The sequence below is a fragment of the Anabrus simplex genome, chromosome 8 (genome assembly GCF_040414725.1).
Source record: "Anabrus simplex isolate iqAnaSimp1 chromosome 8, ASM4041472v1, whole genome shotgun sequence".
NCBI classification, from domain to species: Eukaryota; Metazoa; Arthropoda; class Insecta; order Orthoptera; family Tettigoniidae; genus Anabrus; species Anabrus simplex.
The window spans coordinates 38,414,913-38,436,389 of NC_090272.1; the positions used below are offsets into that span (position 1 = coordinate 38,414,913).

The 21,477-nt window shown below is 39.4% G+C and overlaps 1 protein-coding gene across 8 annotated transcripts in view; it reads right to left on the reverse strand.

Moving 5' to 3' along the window:
- Positions 1-21,477, reverse strand: part of HDAC6 (histone deacetylase 6) — a 458,923-nt gene that overhangs the window by 140,997 nt on the left and 296,449 nt on the right. For all 8 annotated transcript variants that reach the window (XM_067152102.2, XM_067152103.2, XM_067152104.2 and 5 more), the window contains 2 exons: positions 16,026-16,221; positions 15,808-15,937 (listed from right to left, as the gene is read on the reverse strand). In XM_067152102.2, coding sequence (XP_067008203.1) covers positions 15,808-15,937; positions 16,026-16,221 — 326 coding nt within the window. The remainder of the gene's footprint in view (positions 1-15,807; positions 15,938-16,025; positions 16,222-21,477) is intronic.

Sequence of the window (21,477 nt, forward strand, 5' to 3'; positions counted from 1 at the left end):
GTCAACTGCGGGCTTAACTACACAGAAACTAGTTTACGGCTAGATGCCCTTCCCCACGCTATCTTGGCAGATCCCCTTTTCGACATCATCTTAGAGGGGCTTAACCTAACACGGTCCTAGTTTTAAGGCTAGATGCCCTTCCCGACACTATCTTGGAGAGTCCTAATGTCAGAGAACTCTAGTTTTAAGGCTAGCTGTGCCTCTGCGAAAGGTAAAAGGAGGCAAAGGGAATGCAATAAGTAGAACATTTAAAATTTAATAAAATACTTATTGTATAATTATTTACAAAGTTAAACAAACTACTATCGGTTTTATCCCATTTCTACATGTAATGTGGCTGTCTACAACAGTAGGTGTAATGAGTTCGTTGTTGTAACTGATGTGCGTCTTTTACTTTAAAGAGCTATTACACAATAATACCTCTACGGCATAATTCTTCCTCTATTTCTTGCATCTCTCATTCATACAGTGTGTCACCAGCATCTTGATAAGCTCCTTGGAGTTGTCATTATTCAGCGGGTAAGTTATGGTCTTTACGATATCTTATATCTGCATAGGGTAACAGAGTTTTGCTGTTAACATTGTGAATATGTGTAGACTCTTGATGCATAGGAAACGGAAGAACTTGTTTTGATGTAGTATGTGCTTCTGCAATGTAATCAGTAGATAAGAACAAAACAAGGTTTGACTGAAAAGAACCAGTAAAATATTCTTTCTTTTCCTTTATCTTCTACTACTGCATTTTGCTTCTCTTCTTGAGATGTTTGCACAGCAACAGAACGTGTAGTCGGCTTAGAAAATAAAGTAGAATGAAAAAGCTCTGATGCTAAAGAAACATTGAGTTTTCTTCTTCTTCCCTTTGCATCTTCTCTTCTTGCTTCTCTTGTGGTGTGAGGATAGTAACAGAACTTGTAGCAGGCTGAGACGATGTCATATAGTTTCGATCACGCTTCTTCATATCGCGCTTTCGACATTTAGTGAAAGTTTCTAAGCATTCTACTGGTAGATTACTTAAACAAATGTATTTATAATTCAAATGCCGTGTGAGATTATCAGGTCTGTTGAATGTAGAAGTACAGTGTTTGCATGCATATATTCCGAAGTTAAGCTTTACAGCTTTATGTCATTGAAAATAGTCTTGTCTTGAAAAAAATCACTCTACAAAGATCACACATAAACATAATAGATGTTTTAATATTATCGTGTACACTTAGGTAGATATGATGTATAGTTTTGCACTACAACCGACAATAACAACTCTCTATTTGTTATAAGTAGAGCTGATTGTCATTAAATATAAGTAATAGAACATTTTCCTCTTCTTATAGAACTACAGTCTATAAGGAGAAGAGTGAACCGTGATGATGACTTAGTTTTACGGCCAGATGCCCTTCCCTTCTCATCTGACGCCAGTCACCATCTTGGGTCGGGTTAGATGTCCCTTCCCCCTCCTCCTCATCCGGCCCAGTTTTGGTTGATGATTAATGCTTGTTCTTTAAAGGGGTCTAACATCTAGGTCATTGGCCCCTAATGGTACAATATGAGGTGACAAATTAAAAACCCAATATCCTCCACTGACCACAATCCAAAACGTGAGGACGAAGAATGGATGGATGGATATGAATTTAAAACAATCAGTGGAACCGACCCACAGTGCCTCATGTTCACAGAAGCTGGCGTAACACAATAGTATTACTGACCAAGGGACTGCCTCTATAGCACAATACTGAAACAATGATGCTTGTAGTTGAAAGGAGTCCAAAATCCAAGTCATCGGCCCGTCATAATGGTACTTATCGCTAGAAAAGTAGAACCATGGTATTTGTCATGTTGCAGTACTAATCAAGAGTAGCGTAGACTCACGGTATTCCACATGTGATGGTACTACACACAGGTAATGAAATTCGCACATGTATTAAAGACCTCCTGTGTTTCGCACATTGCAGCGCCATTGACAGGCAACGCAACCTATGGTGTTCATCACATAAGTATACTAACCACAGGGACTCGTACTATCCCGTGGTGTTCCTCATATAGTGGGTACTAATCATAGGCAAGCCAGAACCATGGGTTCTGTCAACCCAGGGTGTCGCTCATACAGTGCTACTAATCACAGGTCGTGTAAAAGCCGTTGCACTCTCGTTTGCTACTAATCACAAACCTATTTGGTACCTAACATAGTGGTACTATGATGTACATGTTGATTCCCATACGGAACCTAGAATATTTGCCCTGAATGAGTAAATTTATAATACCAATATAATGGTCCGTTATTGGACATTATAAATTTACTCATTCAGGACAAATATTCAAGGTTCCCTATGGGAATCAACATCTACATCATTTGATGGCCAGGCAGGCATCTATTTTTGGAAATGAGACATAGCTCTCATAGTGTATTGGCACTGCTGGTGGCTTCAAATAGCCTATGCAGTGGCCTCCACGGTATGCACTAGCCTTGCGTCTTGGGTGGTGTGCTAAGTCCCAACTGATGATCCTAACTTAGCACACGAGGGCGAAACGCAGGCAACCAAGAATGAGTTAGCTGGAAAATTTATAATGTCCAATAACAGACCATTATATTGGTATTATAAATTTACTCATTCAGGACAAATATTCTAGGTTCCCTATGGGAATCAATATCTACATCACTTGATGGCCAGGCAGGCATCAATTTTTGGAAATGAGACATAGCTCTCATAGTGTATTGGCACTGCTGGTGGCTTCAAATAGCCTATGCAATGGCCTCCACGGTATGCACTAGCCTTGCGTCTTGGGTGGTGTGCTAAGTCCCAACTAACGATCCTAACTTAGCACACGAGGGCAAAACGCAGGCAACCAAGAATGAGTTAGCTGGAAAATTTATAATGTCCAATAACGGACCATTATATTGGTATTATAGTGGTACTATGCGCAAGGAAAAGCGACCCATGGTGTTCCCCGCGTGGTGGTACTAATCACAGAGTTTCATGGTTCTAATATAATCATCCCTGGGTTGTCCCTTTTAGTCGCTCCTTACGACAGGCAGGGGATACCGTGTGTGTATTCTTCGACTGCGTCCCCCACACACAGGGGGTTGTGTGTTTGGTCCGCGAGAAGTATTTTAATTCCCTTAAGTCCGCCGGGAAGCCGGTTAGGACCCCCCTATCCTCCACCTGGGATGCGCCACGTGGGAGTATCACCTCTCCCCCCTGCTATGCCACTGTAGTAGGTTCGTGGTGGCCCAGTTTTACGGTTAGATGCCCCTTCTCTCGTCCTCTAGCTATTTTACGATAGTTCTAGGAGGCTCTCAACTTACGAGCAGATGCTTGTGACCGGCCGCTGCACAGCCCCCGAAGGCCTGCAAAATTATGAGGCGTCGCGTGGTCAGCACAATGAATTCTCTCGCCCTATATTACTTCGCCGCTGCACAGCCCTCGAAGGCATACAAAGTTACAAGTGTCGTGTGGTCAGCACGATGAATCCTCTCGCCCCATAGCACTTGGCCACTGCACAGTCCCCGAAGGCCTGCAAAATTACAAGGTGTCGTGTACTCAGCACGGCGAACGCAGGACGCCAACGGGCGTCAATTCAAAATACGTGGAGCCAAGCTACACTCAATTACCATTTTGGGCAGAGTTTTCATAGGACTGTAGTGAAAATAGGAAACCAAGGTAATCTATCTTTAGAGGTGATAACAGTAAGGGTTTTAAAACCTAGATGCAAGCTTACAGTTATAGGGGGACCTAACTACATTCAAAATCACGATCTTGGGAGGGGCACAGTTCTTACTTAATATTTTAATATTTTAAAATGCAAAATAAGACTTTTATTTCAAAACTGTATTTTCTGTTTCAGAGCTGCTAAGTAGTGACTAGGGCCCGTACGTGTATGTCATGTCAACATGCGAAATATGTACACTAAAATGTTTCAAATATCAGTGAAATAAGGTGAACGCTACAACGTTGACTAAGGGTGACTGGTCTCGATTTCCAGTCCTATAACTACTTTTCAAATTTTGTAAGAGATGTAGGTATCGAACTCTATGCTCTCTGTAGCCGTATAACCAGTTACACTGAATCAAGGTGGCTCAGTAGAATTGACTGCTGTAAGATGTTGCGGTAATTAGACACACTCGCTTCCGCTCCTGCTACTCTACATCCAGTTATGCCTAACGCACTGCATGTACTCTGTTGCTTCTTGAATCAATCTTGCAAACAATATTGTAAGAAAATGAAATGAAAATCTACAGCCCTGTTTCCAGTCATTCTACCGGGTCAGGAATAGAATGAATGAAGCCTCCATCTAGAGGCAACGATAGGAATTGAGCCGGCTGCTGAAGCCTGTCGTACTCCTCTGGAGCAATGATTAATGACTGACAGATGAAATAAATGATATTTGAGTGTGTTGCTGGAATGAAATATGACAGGGAAAACCGGAGTACCCGGGGAAAAACCTGTCCCGCCTCTGCTTGTCCAGCACAAATCTCACAGATTGACAGGGATTTGAACCACAGAACCCAGCGGTGAGAGGCTGGCGCGCTGTCGCCTGAGTCGCAGAGGCTCTCTAATATTGTGAGAACGGAAACATAATAAAATAATAATAATAATAATAATAATAATAATAATAATAATAATAATAATAATAATAATAATAATAATACACTGACTGACAGAGCAAATGCAACACCAAGAAGGAGTGGTCAGAACTTTATGCCAATTGCAGGGTAGACTGACGTCACTGAGGTATGCTCATGATGTGAAATGCGCCGCAGTGCTGCACACGTAGCGAACGATAAATGGGACACGGCGTTGGCGAATGGCCCAATTTGTACCGTGATTTCTCAGCCGACAGTCATTGTAGAACGTGTTGTCGTGTGCCACAGGACACGTGTATAGCTAAGAATGCCAGGCCGCCGTCAACGGAGGCATTTCCAGCAGACAGACGACTTTACGAGGGGTATGGTGATCGGGCTGAGAAGGGCAGGTTGGTCGCTTCGTCAAATCGCAGCCGATACCCGTAGGGATGTGTCCACGGTGCAGCGCCTGTGGCGAAGATGGTTGGCGCAGGGACATGTGGCACGTGCGAGGGCTCCAGGCGCAGCCCGAGTGACGTCAGCACGCGAGGATCGGCGCATCCGCCGCCAAGCGGTGGCAGCCCCGCACGCCACGTCAACCGTCATTCTTCAGCATGTGCAAGACACCCTGGCTGTTCCAATATCGACCAGAACAATTTCCCGTCGACTGGTTGAAGGAGGCCTGCACTCCCGGCGTCCGCTCAGAAGACTACCATTGACTCCACAGCATAGACGTGCACGCCTGGCATGGTGTCGGGCTAGAGCGACATGGATGAGGGAATGGCGGAACGTCGTGTTCTCCGATGAGTCACGCTTCTGTTCTGTCAGTGATAGTCACCGCAGACGAGTGTGGCGTCGGCGTGGGGAAAGATCAAATCCGGCAGTAACTGTGGAGCGCCCTACCGCTAGACAACGCGGCATCATGGTTTGGGGCGCTATTGCGTATGATTCCACGTCACCTCTAGTGCGTATTCAAGGCACGTTAAATGCCCACCGCTACGTGCAGCATGTGCTGCGGCCGGTGGCACTCCCGTACCTTCAGGGGCTGCCCAATGCTCTGTTTCAGCAGGATAGTGCCCGCCCACACACTGCTCGCATCTCCCAACAGGCTCTACGAGGTGTACAGATGCTTCCGTGGCCAGCGTACTCTCCGGATCTCTCACCAATCGAACACGTGTGGGATCTCATTGGACGCCGTTTGCAAACTCTGCCCCAGCCTTGTACGGACGACCGACTGTGGCAAATGGTTGACAGAGAATGGAGAACCATCCCTCAGGACACCATCCGCACTCTTATTGACTCTGTACCTCGACGTGTTTCTGCGTGCATCGCCGCTCGCGATGGTCCTACATCCTACTGAGTCGATGCCGTGTGCATTGTGTAACCTGCATATCGGTTTGAAATAAACATCAATTATTCGTCCGTGCCGTCTCTGTTTTTTTCCCCAACTTTCATCCCTTTCGAACCACTCCTTCTTGGTGTTGCATTTGCTCTGTCAGTCAGTGTAATAATAATAATAATAATAATAATAATAATAATAATAATAATAATAATAATAAATGTTTTATTTGTTCATTTCCTGTCTCGTTTCTCTACGCTGTCTGGTTTTTGGTGTGATGAATGTGTTCAGATGGACTTTTTAATAACTGGATGCCCTTCCTGACGTCAAGCTCATCAGGGAAGTTAGTAAGATGACATGATATATGATAATAGGAAGGGAGAGGGTAAAACCCGGTCGTATCACATAGCTTTCTCCTGTCGAATAGCATCAAGAGGTCAGCTTACGGCTTTACGTATCCATCCAACGGATAAAACCCCATCGACAGCGTTATATGCCCTCACTCCATATGTGCACTGAGGAGAGGATTGGAATTTAATCAAGACATTTTTGGCATACAATCTAGTAATAAGAAATTGTATACCACTACCTCCCTTACCCTGTTAGGCTGTGTGGCTCAGATGGTTGAGACACTGGCCTGTCGTTAACTTGGCAGGTTCAATCTTGGCTCAGTCTGGTGGTATTTCAAGATGTTCAAATATGTCAGGCTAGTGACGGTAGATTTACTGGCACATAAAATAACCCCTGCAGGATTTAATTCCGGCACCTTGGCGTCCCTCGAAATTTGTAAAAGTAGTTAGTGGGATGAAAAGCCAATAACATTATTATTATTATTATTATTATTATTTTTAAATAACTCTGATATCTGATTTAAGTGTTCAAAGTAAAAATAAAAATCTACATCCTGTTTCTAGTTACTTGGCCAGGTTCGAAATATAATGAAGCCCCCATCTAACAGCAAAGATAGGAATTGTGCCAGCTCCATCCCCAGCTGAATAGACAGCACTGAGCCGTTCGGTTCAGGAGATCCCAGGTTCGATTCGCCGCCAAGTCGGAGATTTGCGTTAATTTCAGTTAGTGGCTTGTCGTTGCACTATCTATATTTGATGGTTAGCACACGCCGAGGTGTTGGAATGTTGCCCTGCAGGAGTTTTTTTATATACCAGTGAATCTATCGACACAAGGCTGATGTATTTGACCACATTTACATTCCACGGGTCTGAGTCAGGATCGAACCTGACAAATTGCGGTCGTAAGGCCTGCGCCTCAACCGTCAGAGCCATCCAGTCTGGCTATTATTAATCGACTCGTAGCTGAATGGTCAGCATTGAGGCCACTGGTTCAGAGGATCCCAGGTTTGATTCGCCACTCAACAGTGTCAGAATCGAATAATGGACAGGAGGATTTGTCAAAGGAAAGACATACATTTTTTCAAAAACTTTTTACTGGAAGACAAGCGAAATATTTTAGTGAAAAAGTGCTGGATACTTTTTAACAAAACTGTTCAAATGAATAAAAATAGTTTTTTAAAATAAGCTAATTATAAGTACATCCATTCCATCTCATTTCACTAACCCATTTAACCAACACATTGTTTTTAATTCATTTTAATTCAATTTATATTTATGTAGTACTAGCAAGGTACCCGTGCTTCGCTACGGTATTATACTGAAATTTATAATTGAATGCTTATTGTTTTAGATATATAATCTGCCGAAATTCGCGATCTGACTAGTTTTCAGCGAGAATCCACCAAAATTCCCGATCTGACTCGTTTTCTATTAGATTACGGCACGTTTCCTCCCATTTTTCAATCTTCCTTTCCAGCAATCGATTTCGTACTTCCTGGGGTAGGCTCAGGTATTCTTCCCGGTCAGCTGGGTCCGTAAATCTTTGCCATACCGTATTTTCCTATAATCATTTTTAATCTGGATAAAATCCTTCAGGAGATCCGGCGTGGTGTCATATTGGGTGCCTTGGCGGCACTGAACCCGTGGCCGGACTGCATTCTTAGTCATTACCCGTCCAGAAGCCGTTTCCAGCGCGGTCCGCACATTTGACGACGGTCCGGAACATTATTATTATTATTATTATTGGTATTATTATTAGTAGTATTATTATAATTACTATTATGTGTTGCTGGGATGAATGATGACAGGGAAAACCGGAGTATCTGGAGAAAAACCTGTCCCGCCTCCGTTTTGTCCAGCACGAATGTCACATGGAGTGACCGGGATTTGAACCACGGAACCCAGCTGTGAGAGGCCGGCGCGCTGCCGCCTGAGCAACGGAGGATCCTTATAAGTACATTAAGAACAGTAAAATCAATTGGTCTCACCTCCGTTTACACCCCACCGCTGTTAAGTTTTTACTGCCAACCCCCCCCCCCCCCCAAAATTAAAAGAAAGCGTGTTTCTTTATGTTTAAGGGAGATTCCAAACACCAATGTTCACATCTATTACCTTCAGTTTTGAGATATAAGTATCCCCATAAGTATAATTTACTTTTGTCACTTCATTTCAAACTACCCCCCCCCCCAAGTGAATTTTCCCGCAAAAGATACTTGTTTCTTTAATAGTAAAGGATCTTCTAAATACCAATTATCACGACTCTAACTTCTTCAGTTTTTGATTTATGTGTCCTCATGAAAGGAATTCAACTCCTTTACACTCCCGCCCCCCAAGATGGTTTCCCCCCCAAAATGCGTTTTTCTTTGTTTTTAAAGGAGATCCAAATACGAATTTTCACGTCTGTAACAACTTTAGTTTTTATTAGATGTATATATTCTCATACAATTAAAGTCAATTAATTTTTCAATTCTTTCACCCCCCACCCCCCTTCATTGGATTTTCCGAGAATACGTGTTTCTTTACTTTTAAAGCAGATTGCAAATATCAAATTTCACGTCTGTAACATCTTCATTTTTAAGATATCAGTAGCCTAATTAAAAGAATTCAACACCATTTTCAGTCACTTTCACACCCCTCCACCCAAGTGGTATTTCCGAAAACTAAAAATACATGTTTCTTTATGTTTAATAGAGATAAAAATACCATTTTTCACTTCTGTAACATGTTAAGTTTATTTAGATATACTGTAAAAATTCTCATTTTAAAATTTCACCCCTGTTGGGTTCCCCTTAAGTAGAGTTTCCAAAAACAAATCACCTATGTTTCTTTACATTTACAGAAGATTCCAAACACCCACTTTTTACGTCTGTGACATTTTACGTTTCCAAGATATTCTTTCAAAAAATTCACCCCAATTTGTCACTTCTGTTTAACCACCATTAATTGGATTTTCCAAAAACTAAAAAAAATACGTGTTTCTTTATTTTTAAAGGAGATCCCATATACAAATTTTCAGTTCTGCAATATCTTCCGTTTCTGAGATATATGTATCCTCATTAAAGGCATTCAACCCATTTTTCACCCTTTTACACCCCTCCTATTGGGATTTACAGGAAACAAAAAAAAATACGTGTTCCTTTATTTTTAGAGGAGATTCTAACTACCAATATTTACATCTGTAAATTTTAAAGTTTTAAGATGCAGACACATTCATTTTAAAAAATTCACCCCCCTTTTCACCCCCCAATATTTGGATTTACCAAAAACAAAAAAATACATGTTTCTTTACATTTAAAGTAGATCCCAAATACCAATTTTCAGGCCTGTAATATCTTCAGGTTCTGAAATATAAGTAGCCTCATTAAAGGCATTCAACCCATTATTCACCCTTTTACACCCTTCCTATTGGGATTTTCCGAAAACAAAAGAATACGTGTTTCTTTATTTTTAAAGGAGATTCTAAATACCAATTTTTACATCTATAAACTTTAACAGTTTTGAGATATAGATACACTCATTAAAAAAAAAAAAAAAAACCCTTTCACCCCTCCCCCCATTACTTGGATTTTCCAAAAACAAAAAATACGGGTTTCTTTATTTTTAAAGGAGATCCCAAACACCAATTTTCAGGTCTGTAATATCTTCAGGTTCTGAAATATAAGCAGACTCATTAAAGGCATTCGACACCTTTTTCAACCTTTTCCACCCTTCCTATTGGGATTTTCCGAAAACAAAATATACGTGTTTCTTTATTTTTAAAGGAGATTCTAAATACCAATTTTCACATCTATAAGCTTTAAAAGTTTTGAGATATAAATACACTCATTTTAAAATATTACTCCCTTTTCACCTCTCCCCTTAATTGGATTTTCCAGAAACAAAAAATACGTGTTTATTTTTAAAGGAGATCCCAAACACCAATTTTCAGGTCTGTAATATCTTCACTTTCTGAAATATAAGTAGCCTCATTAAAGGCATTCAACCCCCTTTTCACCCCTCCTATTGCGATTTTGCGAAAACAAAAAAATCCGTGTTTCTTTATGTTTAATGAAGATTCTAAATACCAATTTTTACATCTGCAAACTTTAAAAGTTTGGAGATACAGATTCACTCATTTTAAAAATTCACCCCCTTTTCACCCTCCCATTAATTGGATTTTCCAAAAACAAAAAAATACGTGTTTCTTTATTTTTAAAAGAGATCAAAAGTACCAATTTTCAGGTCTGTAATATCTTCAGTTTCTGAGATATAAGTACTGGTATCCTAATTAAGGGCATTCAACCCATTTTCCCCATTTTTCACCCCTTTTCACCCCTCCTATTGGGATTTTCTGAAAACAACAAAAAAAAATAATACGTGTTTCCTTATTTTTAAAGAAGATTCTAAATACTGTCCCCTTCAAAAGTGGTAAAAATCATTTAAGGGAGAATATTTTATTTCTACTGTGAATTGGAACATTATTTCGTGAACCAGGAAGGGAGTTTTAGCACGTTGAGTCGACTAGAACCAGTTACCACGTGCATGGAAATCCCAGCTGAGAGCGAGCGAGAGGAAACAAGCAGATACCACTAGCCAGTTGACCTTCAAATCAGCCGTGAACACCACGTGATCAGGCGAAATATGTGTCTAACACTCGATCAATACTGGCGAGGTTATATGACGTATGACTATGGCAGCCAATCAGGTGATAAATTTCGTGTGAATTAATGAAGTGACCAATCGTGTATAATGAGAAGACGCACCCCTGTCTTAAGACGGTGAATTATGGATTTTCCTAAGGAAACTTTACCCTGAATTTTCTACCTCTGAACGCGATGAGTGGGGTTTTATTCTGACTTCAACTACAGACGTGAAAAGACGCACTTAGCTCACTGGAGAACTTCGCCTTATTTAGAGCTTCCAACATGTTACAAATAGCAGTTCAGACATTCACAGATTCTATTTACAATTAACTGAAGATATCAAAAGATAAGTTGCTTTTCCATCTCGTCAAACATTGGTGTATGTGTTGGACTTGTCTCAGACTTAAATTTCAGTTTCAGCTTTCGCAAGAACTTCTACAGAGGAGATTATTGGTTCGAGCGCAAGTCAAGATGCCTGTCTTCCTACAGTATGAATGGTGTGGTTTCCAGCGCGCCAACGTGTCCTCAATGAACGAGTAGAATGTGAAGCAGCTCAGATGGGCGAGACCAGGATCGATGGTGCGTAACGTGGTAATGCACTAGGTCATCAGCCCGAGTTCTACGATCGACAGTCACCACCAAGTAATATTTAAACATTGTTATTCTTTCTTTCTATTTGTAAAATGTAAAGTGTAATGATATAGCCTCTACTTATTTGCTTAGAAGAATTTCTATTAGTTAGAATTTTTTCCGTCTCTTCTTTCTTGGTGAAGGTAGTTTGAGATGATGAGTGTGTGTATTTTGAACCTATTAGCTTGTTTTTGAGTGAATGTCATCAAGAAATGTTTCAACTGTCCCGAGTTCATTGTGGCAGGAGAAATAAAAGTAACACGACCTCAACGTTAAACTAGGATTATTTGAATAATTTTAATACTTGAATTGAGATCAGATGGGACAGTAATTTCGTGAATTCCATTATATCAGAGTTCATTCCTCGATTATACGACGTATGGTTGGATTTCGAGCGCGATAGAGTCATCTGAGATATTGTCGTGCAGTAGCTTTCGCATGTGTGATCTTGCGCGGCCAGGAATAATAATAAAAATAAAAATAAATTAACCTAATTATCGCGTAAAGGAACACCTAAGGTCATGAGCATAATAATAATAATAATAATTATTGAATAAGATTGATGTGTGCTCATTTTGTATTAATTTAGGCCTGGAAAATAGCAGTATCTGACCGATACATTTATATATTTTTGCTGTGCTATTATAATTATTTGACTGGTAGATGGATATTATGGAATTTAGCGGATAAACTGTGCATCCATTATTAAGTCAATTTAAGAAGAAAATGTGTTACCAGACATGATGTCTTCGTTGTGGGCGCAGATTAATTGAGAGCCACAATTATGGTGGAAGGATAAAAATAAATATCGCAGCTCATGAACCGTGTGCGCGTAATGTTAATTCTGACCTGTGTTTAGGCGATTTTGTCGATAATTTTTGGATGATTTCTGCTTGTAAATTTTTCCCTGAACATCGTCGTATGACTGAATTCTTCAATAAAGTGATAATCATTGCTCTATCACATCTCAAGTTGATGAGAGGAAGTTCCCACGATATTGTCATCATGAGAATATTTTCCCTGACTTTGAATAAACATAAAAATAATAATCAAGGGCTACCATTTGTGTAAATATGTATATAATATTTCCATGTACCTTTGTGTGAATGTAGTGTGTGTGATTTGTCTATGTTTTGCTCATTGTAATTTTACGGTCCATATATGTGACGATGCTCTTCGCTGTTTTCGTGGATTTTTGGCCATTTTTGTGCCAACTTCAGTGGTTCACTATTTAACAGAATATAAATAAGTATAGGCCATGTCAGTGGATTGAATTCACAAAAATAGAATTTGTAAGCGTGACATAACCAATTCTTATCAATCAATGAGTAAACGTAGGTTGACATGATGTCAAATTCCAAGTTATTGTGTGAAGATCAACTACTCAATAATTATGAAAGGGAATTTATTAACTAGTTTAAAGGCTAAGGAAGACGATTCAACCATAATTTCATGGGGAAAAAATTTTTATTTAATTTTAGAAAGGAGTGAAAATGATCATTTTCAAACTTGATTTAAATGAAGTCCATTGAGGAAGGAAATTTTATTTCCAAATCATTTAATTATTAATGGAAGAGATAATCTCAAATTAATTATTATTAGTCATTTAATTAATTTTTAACTAAAATCTAAATATTATATTTACAGACTCAGGCATTTGCTGTTCCATTTACCGATGGAGTGTCCATGTTAGTAACGACATAAAAGAAGATGAATCATACGAAAAGTTCCTAGATTTTGTAAATTATTTGTAGAATTTGATGGGAGCAGTAGTTACAATAAATGTGTGAAACCTATTTTGCTTTCTTTCATTTGCCACTAGTTCATCATCTATCCCTGCACTAAAAAAATTTCTGCACAGCCGATAAGCGAACGATCTACCCCAGGAGATCCTCGCTCACCGGCCGAGCTGAGCCCGGCATGACGGGTGCAATACCAATTTTTACATCTGTAAACTTTTAAAGTTTTGAGATATAGACACACTCATTTTAAAATTTCACCCCTCTTTTCACCCCCCTTAGCGAAGGAATATCCAAAAATCCTCTCTTAGCGAGCACCTACATCTTAATATGAATATATCCCCAAAATTTCATTTCTTTACGTCCAGTAGTTTTGGGTCGGTCGGTCGGTCGGTCGGTCGGTCGGTCAGTCAGTCAGTCAGTCAGTCAGTCAGTCAGGACAAGTTATTTTATATATATAGATTTAAGAAGATCAAGGTAGCTGATTATAATGTACTTAAAAAGATAAACATTTAGTGGATCACCTAAGCTATGTAAACAGTTGAAGATGTTCTAAAAAAGAACGAAACATGTACTGTGTTAATAATCTTGACCATAGTGGCCGGTATTGGATCCGTATTGACTTAATAACAGCAAATATGTTGGTAGATGGTCCGCCTAGTCAATACTATTTATTATTTACCTTTCACCTTAACATCTAGTACATGTTTCGAGAATATTTATGCATTCTCTTCCTCAGCTAGTGGATTAAAATTCAGTATACAATAAGACCTGATAAAATAGGGGGGCCCCCATTAAAAATTCAAAACTATGACCATTACAATGTAACATTTTAAAAATTTGGATGGCAAAAAACATGGAAATAAAATCCCATCTTGTCATGTACTAATAAAAACACAATATAGTAATGTCTGATTAAATATTGAGTACAGCGTCTTATGGTGATATGAGTTCACAGTATCCTAGATCTTGCAATGCTATCTTGCTAAGTTCAAATGAAGTTGAGTTAAGAATAAATGAAATTGCTTTAAAACTTGAAGTCTTGCCGACATCCGCCGTCAAAAGGTGTTAAAATAATGTCTATATGAATTAAAATATTGAACACAGCGTCGTACATTGATGTGAGTTTACAGTGTCCTTGGAGTTGTAATACTATCTTGCGAAGTTCAATTGGATTTTTATAAGAATAAATGAAGTTGCATTAAAACTAGAAGTCCTGCCGTTATCTTTGGTTAATGGGTGTATTTTGCAACCAGGTTGAAAAAGTTAAAATGGTCTGTAGAAAGGAAAGGAAATAGAAATTAATATAAAGGCTCCGACATGAACAAAATGAGATTACGGGCCAAAAATATTAAACCTTACCAGTGTGTTGATGTAAATATTACGTGTGGCGCACATATGTTGAAGAGATGTGAAAGCAACTGGTGTTGTACGGCAACTGGTTGCGGAATTACATTGGGATGCGCGGTGGATGGAAAGAGAGGTGGAAGAGAATGAGATCATGCGCGTAAGGGGGGAAGTATGACTATAGTATCAGGGGAGGTACCTTCCAATACTTATTTGTTTTTTATTGCGAGTGTATGTATTTATGTAACATAATCCAGCTTAAAATCTAATTACAATATTACAATATTACATAATTACATAATTAATTCCTAATGTGGAACATCTTCAGCTAAAAATAGATACAAAATTTGGCATAAACAAATATGATGAAAATTATATTATCACCATCACAAGTGTTTTTATTTGTTTATGCCAATTTTGTATCTTTTTTAGTTGAAGATGTTCCGTATTAGGATTGAAACATGTACTTTCTAATATTGTAATTACATTTTAAGCTGGATTATGTTACATAAACACATACACTAGCAATAAAAAACAAGTATTGGAAGGTGGGATTGTCCATCAAACCTAACCTTTGTTGAGTTGATGCCAATATGGGACAAAAATGAGATTTATAAATTGTACCACTAACTATTTTTATGGTTTTCAGAGACGCCGATGTGCCGGAAATTAGGCCCACATGAGTTCTTTTACGTGCCAGTAAATCTACCGTCACGAGGCTGATGTATTTGAGCGCCTTCAAATACCACCGGACCGAGCCAGGATTGAATCTGCCAAGCTGGGGTGAGAAGGCCAGCACCTCAACCGTCTGAACCACTCAACCCAGCAAGTATCTTAGTATCCTTCGCTGTCAATGTAAGTGGTGGTGGTAAGGAACAGTAAACGTACCTGTCTACGCGGTCATTACCAAGGGTGATAAATGTGTTTATGCTGTACCTCAGTCGACAAGTAGCTTCCTTCATGGGATTGTAAACAGATATTTCTGTTCGGAATCAAAGACATCTTCCACAATCCATCTCCCAATTTTAACAAGTATATTCCAGGACATGGTAATAAACTCTTAAATAATAAAATTCATATGATATGGTTTGCTGCCAGTAACTTGGCTGGACAGTCGTTACTAACACATACCCAATATATCATTATCAAAGTTTATGCAAGTTACTTTGTACAAGTGCCAACTGTACTCTGTGCCTACATAAATAATATTTACAAAATACTTTACCTCCCAATGGATCTCCCACTGCTGCATCAAATCCTGCAGACACAAGCACAAGCTCAGGATCAAACTGGTAGCAAATGGGAAGCACAACTTGGTGAAAGGCTGCTACGTAATCACCATCTGATATGCCACGCTAAAAAAATATTAAGTAGTAATGAAACTCCACCAATATTGCACATGAGCTGAAAGATGCAAGAGCCATATACAACAGAAAGAACTACCTTGTTCCATGGAATATTAACATTAAAGCCAAGCCCAGGCCCAGAGCCAACAACTGTGTAGTTTGCATCTTTGGAGCCCGGGAAGAAACTGCCATTGTCATAGCGATGGAGAGAGAGATAGAGAACTCTTGGATCAGACTTGAACATTTTTTGAGAACCATTGCCATGATGGACATCCCAATCCAGCAAGAGAACCCTACAACCAAACTTAGCATTAGATAAGCAAGGGTTAGTTGCAACAAGCACAAGTGAGCACGATATAAAATAAATGGAAGAAACAGCAACATACCAAGGTAAGCACCTCATAACTGCAACATTTGGTCACATGCATCATTGAACTCTGACTTCTTTCCAGTTTTCTATGCTGAAAACATTGCATTCTCTGCTTTAAAAAAAATTTATATCATTGAAAGAAAGCGTCAATCTGCCACCACACAAGCACATAGCCAATATAACATATTTCCTTGTGTTCTGACGCAAGGTTGATGACCACATCATTACACACATTTTAAAACTTTATTTGAATAAATGTTGATAGGTGGTTTGATTTTATGTACTCTGAGAGAACCACATCCTCATCGGTGCTCCAATTACTTAATTTCTACCATCATAAACAGAATTCTCCAAACCTTGAAGTTCACTAGATGGGGAGTCGCTCATCTCATGGGTAGAGTTGTGACAATAACACACCTGATATTATTACCAAGTACAAGATGCTAAATTCCTAGATCATCTTCCCTTGAAGACCTCAAACCTATAACATGAACATGAAATATGATGCTGTTAGCGACTCTCATGTCATCAAGGCTCCTGAATCCATGTAAATAAATTCATTAAGGTTGCATATCAGTACATTCAGAGCCTCCGTGGCTCAGACGGCAGCGCGTCGGCCTCTCACCGCTGGATACCGTAGTTCAAATCCCGGTGACTCCATGTGAGATTTGTGCTGGACAAAGCAGAGGCGGGACAGGTTTTTCTCCGGGTACTCCGGTTTTCCCTGTCATCTTTCATTCCAGCAACACTCTCCATTATCATTTCATAGCATTTATCACTCATTAATAAATCAACTTGGAAGTGGCGACCCCATTGTAATAACAGCCTATATATGTTTCATTCATTACATCCCTGACCCGGTCAATGATTGGAAAACAGGTTGTAGGTTTTCATTTTCATTTTCATCAGTACACTCACTATTGATTATACGTCCCACTAACTACTTTTACGGTGTTCAGAGATGCCAAGGTGTCAGAATTTTGTCCTGCTGAGTTCTTTTACATGCCAGTAAACCTACCAACATGAAGCTGAAGTATCTGAGTACCTTCAAATACTGCCGGACTGAGCCAGGAATGAATCTGCCAACCTGGGCTCAGTATCCAATGCCCTAAAGTTCTGAGCCATTCAGCCCAGCATACCAATATAATAGAAGTCCACTATGACAAGTACGGCATGAGACCATAGTGCACTGCCACTGGCTCCAAGTAGCCTACACAGTGGCCTCCACGGTATGCATTGGCCATGCGTCTTGGTAGATGTGCTATTTACCAACTGATGAGCCCAATGGCACACTGAGGCGAAACGCTGACAACCGGGAACAAATTAGCTGGAAAATTTAAAATGTCCAATAATGGACCAACTATATTGGTATTATATAACGAGAACCCCGTTATAACATCATACTTTGTCTGTCCCTTCAAAATTCTTATATTAAACTGTGTATCATCCTTCGGCTACAGCGAGAGCTGTAATAGCGACTCATCCGTTATTACGAGCGATTTAAGTATGCACTACTTTTTCCGTTACTGATGTTTATCTACCCAACCATTATATTGCATGCGATCGATCATTTTCAGTATTGTTTCCGCACTATGTCTACTAGCGAGCTCTCTCGTAGATTTTCAAAGGCGATGATGGAGTCGATTCGTAATACCTGTCAACTGCCATTCCGTAAAGAAAATCGGAAATGAGAACATGTGTTTTTAATAAATATGTAAATAACATGGTTGACAGCAGTTATTAACTCATTGGAAATATAGGCTAAGTAAAGTATCCCTTAATTTTAATACTCTGCACTGAAGTAAAGTAGAATGAGATACATCTCAGCATATGGCGGAGTGCATCACTGATTTCAGAGGTTGGATTATATTTTTTCACGTCTGGTTAAATTACAATACAGCTTTTCCCTTGTAAATTTATAATGAGAATATTATCACTTATATACTGGCGCTTGATATTTTTTCATGGTACATACGCAGTTAGATTAGATGAAGCTGCCTGAATAAGAAAACTCAGGAGTTTGCCACAAAATGCGACCTTCTATATAGTTTTCTCTCTATACATACTTGCAAGCTCTCTCGTCGACATTCGAAGGCAATGTCAGAGTTGATTAGTAATATCCGTTGACTGCTGGTCCGTAAGGAAAATTAGAAATGAAAGAGAGAACATGTTTTCGTAACAAATACATAAATAACATGGTTGATAGAGGTTGCCAACTCATTAGAAATAAAGGCTAATTAAACAATCGCTTAATTTTAATACTCTACACTGAAATTAAGTAAGAATGCATTACTCCTCAAGATATGGCAGAGCGTATCACTGATTTCAGAGGTTAGTTTATATTTTCTCGCATCTAGTTAAATTTTGGAGAGGCTATTCCCCTGTAAATTTATAGCGAGAACGTTATTTCTGTACTGGCGCTTGGACTATGATTTTATGATACATACAGTACAGTTAAGTTAGGTTAGGTGCAGCTATCTGAATAAGAAAACTGAAACAATTGCCACAAAAGCGATGGATCATCAAAGTGTATTGTTTTCTCGCTATATACACTTGCAAGCTCTCTCATCGATATTCGAAGGCGATGTCGGAGTCATTTAGTAATACCCGTCAACTGCTGTTCTCTAAAAGGAAAAACAAAATGAAAAAGGATAACAAGTTTTTGTAATAAATGCATAAATGAAGTGGCCGATAGAAGTTGTTAACTTGCTAGAAATAAAAATTGAAGTAAACAATCGCTTAATTTTAATGTTCTATACTGAAATTAAGTAAGAATGTGATATACTTCAAGATATGGCACAGTACATTACTGATTTCAGAGGATAGTTTATATTTTCTAGTTAAATTTTGAAAAGGCTATTCCCGTATAAATTTGTAAGCGAGGAGGTTATAATTTCTGTACGTGTGCTTGAAATATGTTTTCATTTTTTATATATATATATATATATATATACGGTTAGGTTAGGAAACTCTGTTTGAAGTAGAAAATTGAAACGTTTGCCACAGGGGCCTCTGGAGTGTTAATACGATTTTTTCAGAATGAAATTAAACACCCACTTTCACATAGAATCGGATTTCGAAAAATAACAAACCACTAACCACTCTAGTATAGAAATCATCCGCGAAAACGCAAGTTTTGAATGAATTGATTGCTGTTTCATACCAATTTTCATGTCCCCCCCCCCCCCACTTTTACAAAAAATCTGATATGACGACAATCCGCTATAATGAGTATTTTTTTCGCCGTTATGAATTCTAGCTATAACGGACCTCTACTGTATTTCTTTATACTCTGGGGGTCTAAGGATTACCTAGAGCAGTGGTCCGCAAAATGGGGGACGTGGAGGCTAATCTAGGTGGCGGGGTGGAGTGCGTATGCATCTAAGATCGGAAGGTCATATGACGATACAAACTTCATCTAAGTTTTTTGAACAATTGTTGTTATTCTCAGATTCTCAGTGCAGTAAACCAGGCAAGAAAGTCTTCTACTACTAATCAAAACTAACATACTTTCATGGAAACACACTACCTTACTTAGAATTTCACAAGTGCTGACTAGAAAGGCTGGCAATTGGACCCTCACAGCATCAATTCGGTGATTAGGTGCTGTTACACATCTTTGACTACAGCAATTTTCCCCAGCGCCCTTTCTGATCAGAACCTACCACCTGAGGCACCAACTTCCATCCATTGTGGATTAATTAAAATAATAATAATGTTATTGATTTTATGACCCACCAACTATTCATTTTTTATTTTACAATTTTCTTAATGTTGCATTGACAAAGATATATCTTACGGCAGCGATGTAATAGGAAAAAGCTACAAGTAGGGAAGGAAGCAGCTGTAATTAAGGTAGTACAGGCTCAGCATTTGCCTGGTGTGAAAATGAGAAACCACAGAAAACACATCTTTAGGGTGGCCAACAGTGGGGTTCGAACCTACTATCTCCCGAATATAAGCTCACAGCCGCGCAACCCTAACTGCATGATGAATTCCCTCAGTTCCAGTAAATGTAAAGACACAAGGCTGATGTATTTGAGCACCTTCAAATACCACAGGACTGAGCCAGGATCGAACCTGCCAAGTTGGGCTCAAAAGGCCAGTGCCTCAACCGTCTGAGCCACTCAGTCCGGTGGGCCACAAGAAATAGTATGCTCCACAACTAGGAGGGGGGCATGACATAAAATGTTTGCAGAGGACTGATCTAGAGGGTTTGTAGGTTAGATGTCTGTTTAGCTGCTTATGACAGGAATTTACCAAGTCAAGAATTGCCATGAGCAAACTTTACAAAATAAACTGGCAGCCTGGGGTGTTAAAGGAAGACTTATACAGTTATTTTACTTTCTTGCCATTACATCACTTTTAAAGGAAACTGTATATGACCAATATGGATTAAAATTAATTTTAAAACCTCCTTTTTTTTCCCCTAGACATTCTCTCTCTTTTTCTTAAATATATCTATACTGAATTTTCAAAAACGTACTGAGTAAAGAACCCTGCTAACCTGAACTCAATGTATAGAAGGTCAGACTCTGCCTATCACAAACCATGGCATGGGCAAGTGATAGAGGAGAAATACCTATTTAAAAACAATTGCTGCAGCTGACCCAGGTGGTACACTCGTGAGGACCACCTGCTGGGATACAATGAAGATCTGAATGGCAACTACGGTGGAGGAAGTAGATTTTGATACAGCGTACGTGACGGAAGAGGCAGATATCAGTTCAAGTAGCATCTCATCCAAAGTCTACAGGTACACAAGATGCCCGTTCAACTACGACAGGAGCGGCCTGCTCCATAATGGATGTCAGATTCTTCAGCTGACAAGCCAGTCAGTCTATATTTGTTATAAGTATTATGAACTGATTTGTTACTACAAAAGTTAATAATACTAGGGTGTCCCCTAGAAGAAACGTGCGATGACCTGGCGTGATCACTGTGACAGTTGGGTAAGGAGTACTGCTTAATGGGTGGAACTAGTTAAAGAAGCTAGCCCGAACAGCACAACTTAGGTTGCTCCTCTTAACATTGGTACCTTGACTAGGTGTAGTCAAGAAATGGCAGATCTGTTGAGGAGGTACAAGGTCGATATTGCCTGCTTACAGGAAAAGGATGGAAGGGACAGAACTCTCACGACACTGGTAAATAATAATAATGGCGTGTTCTCCAAAGAGGC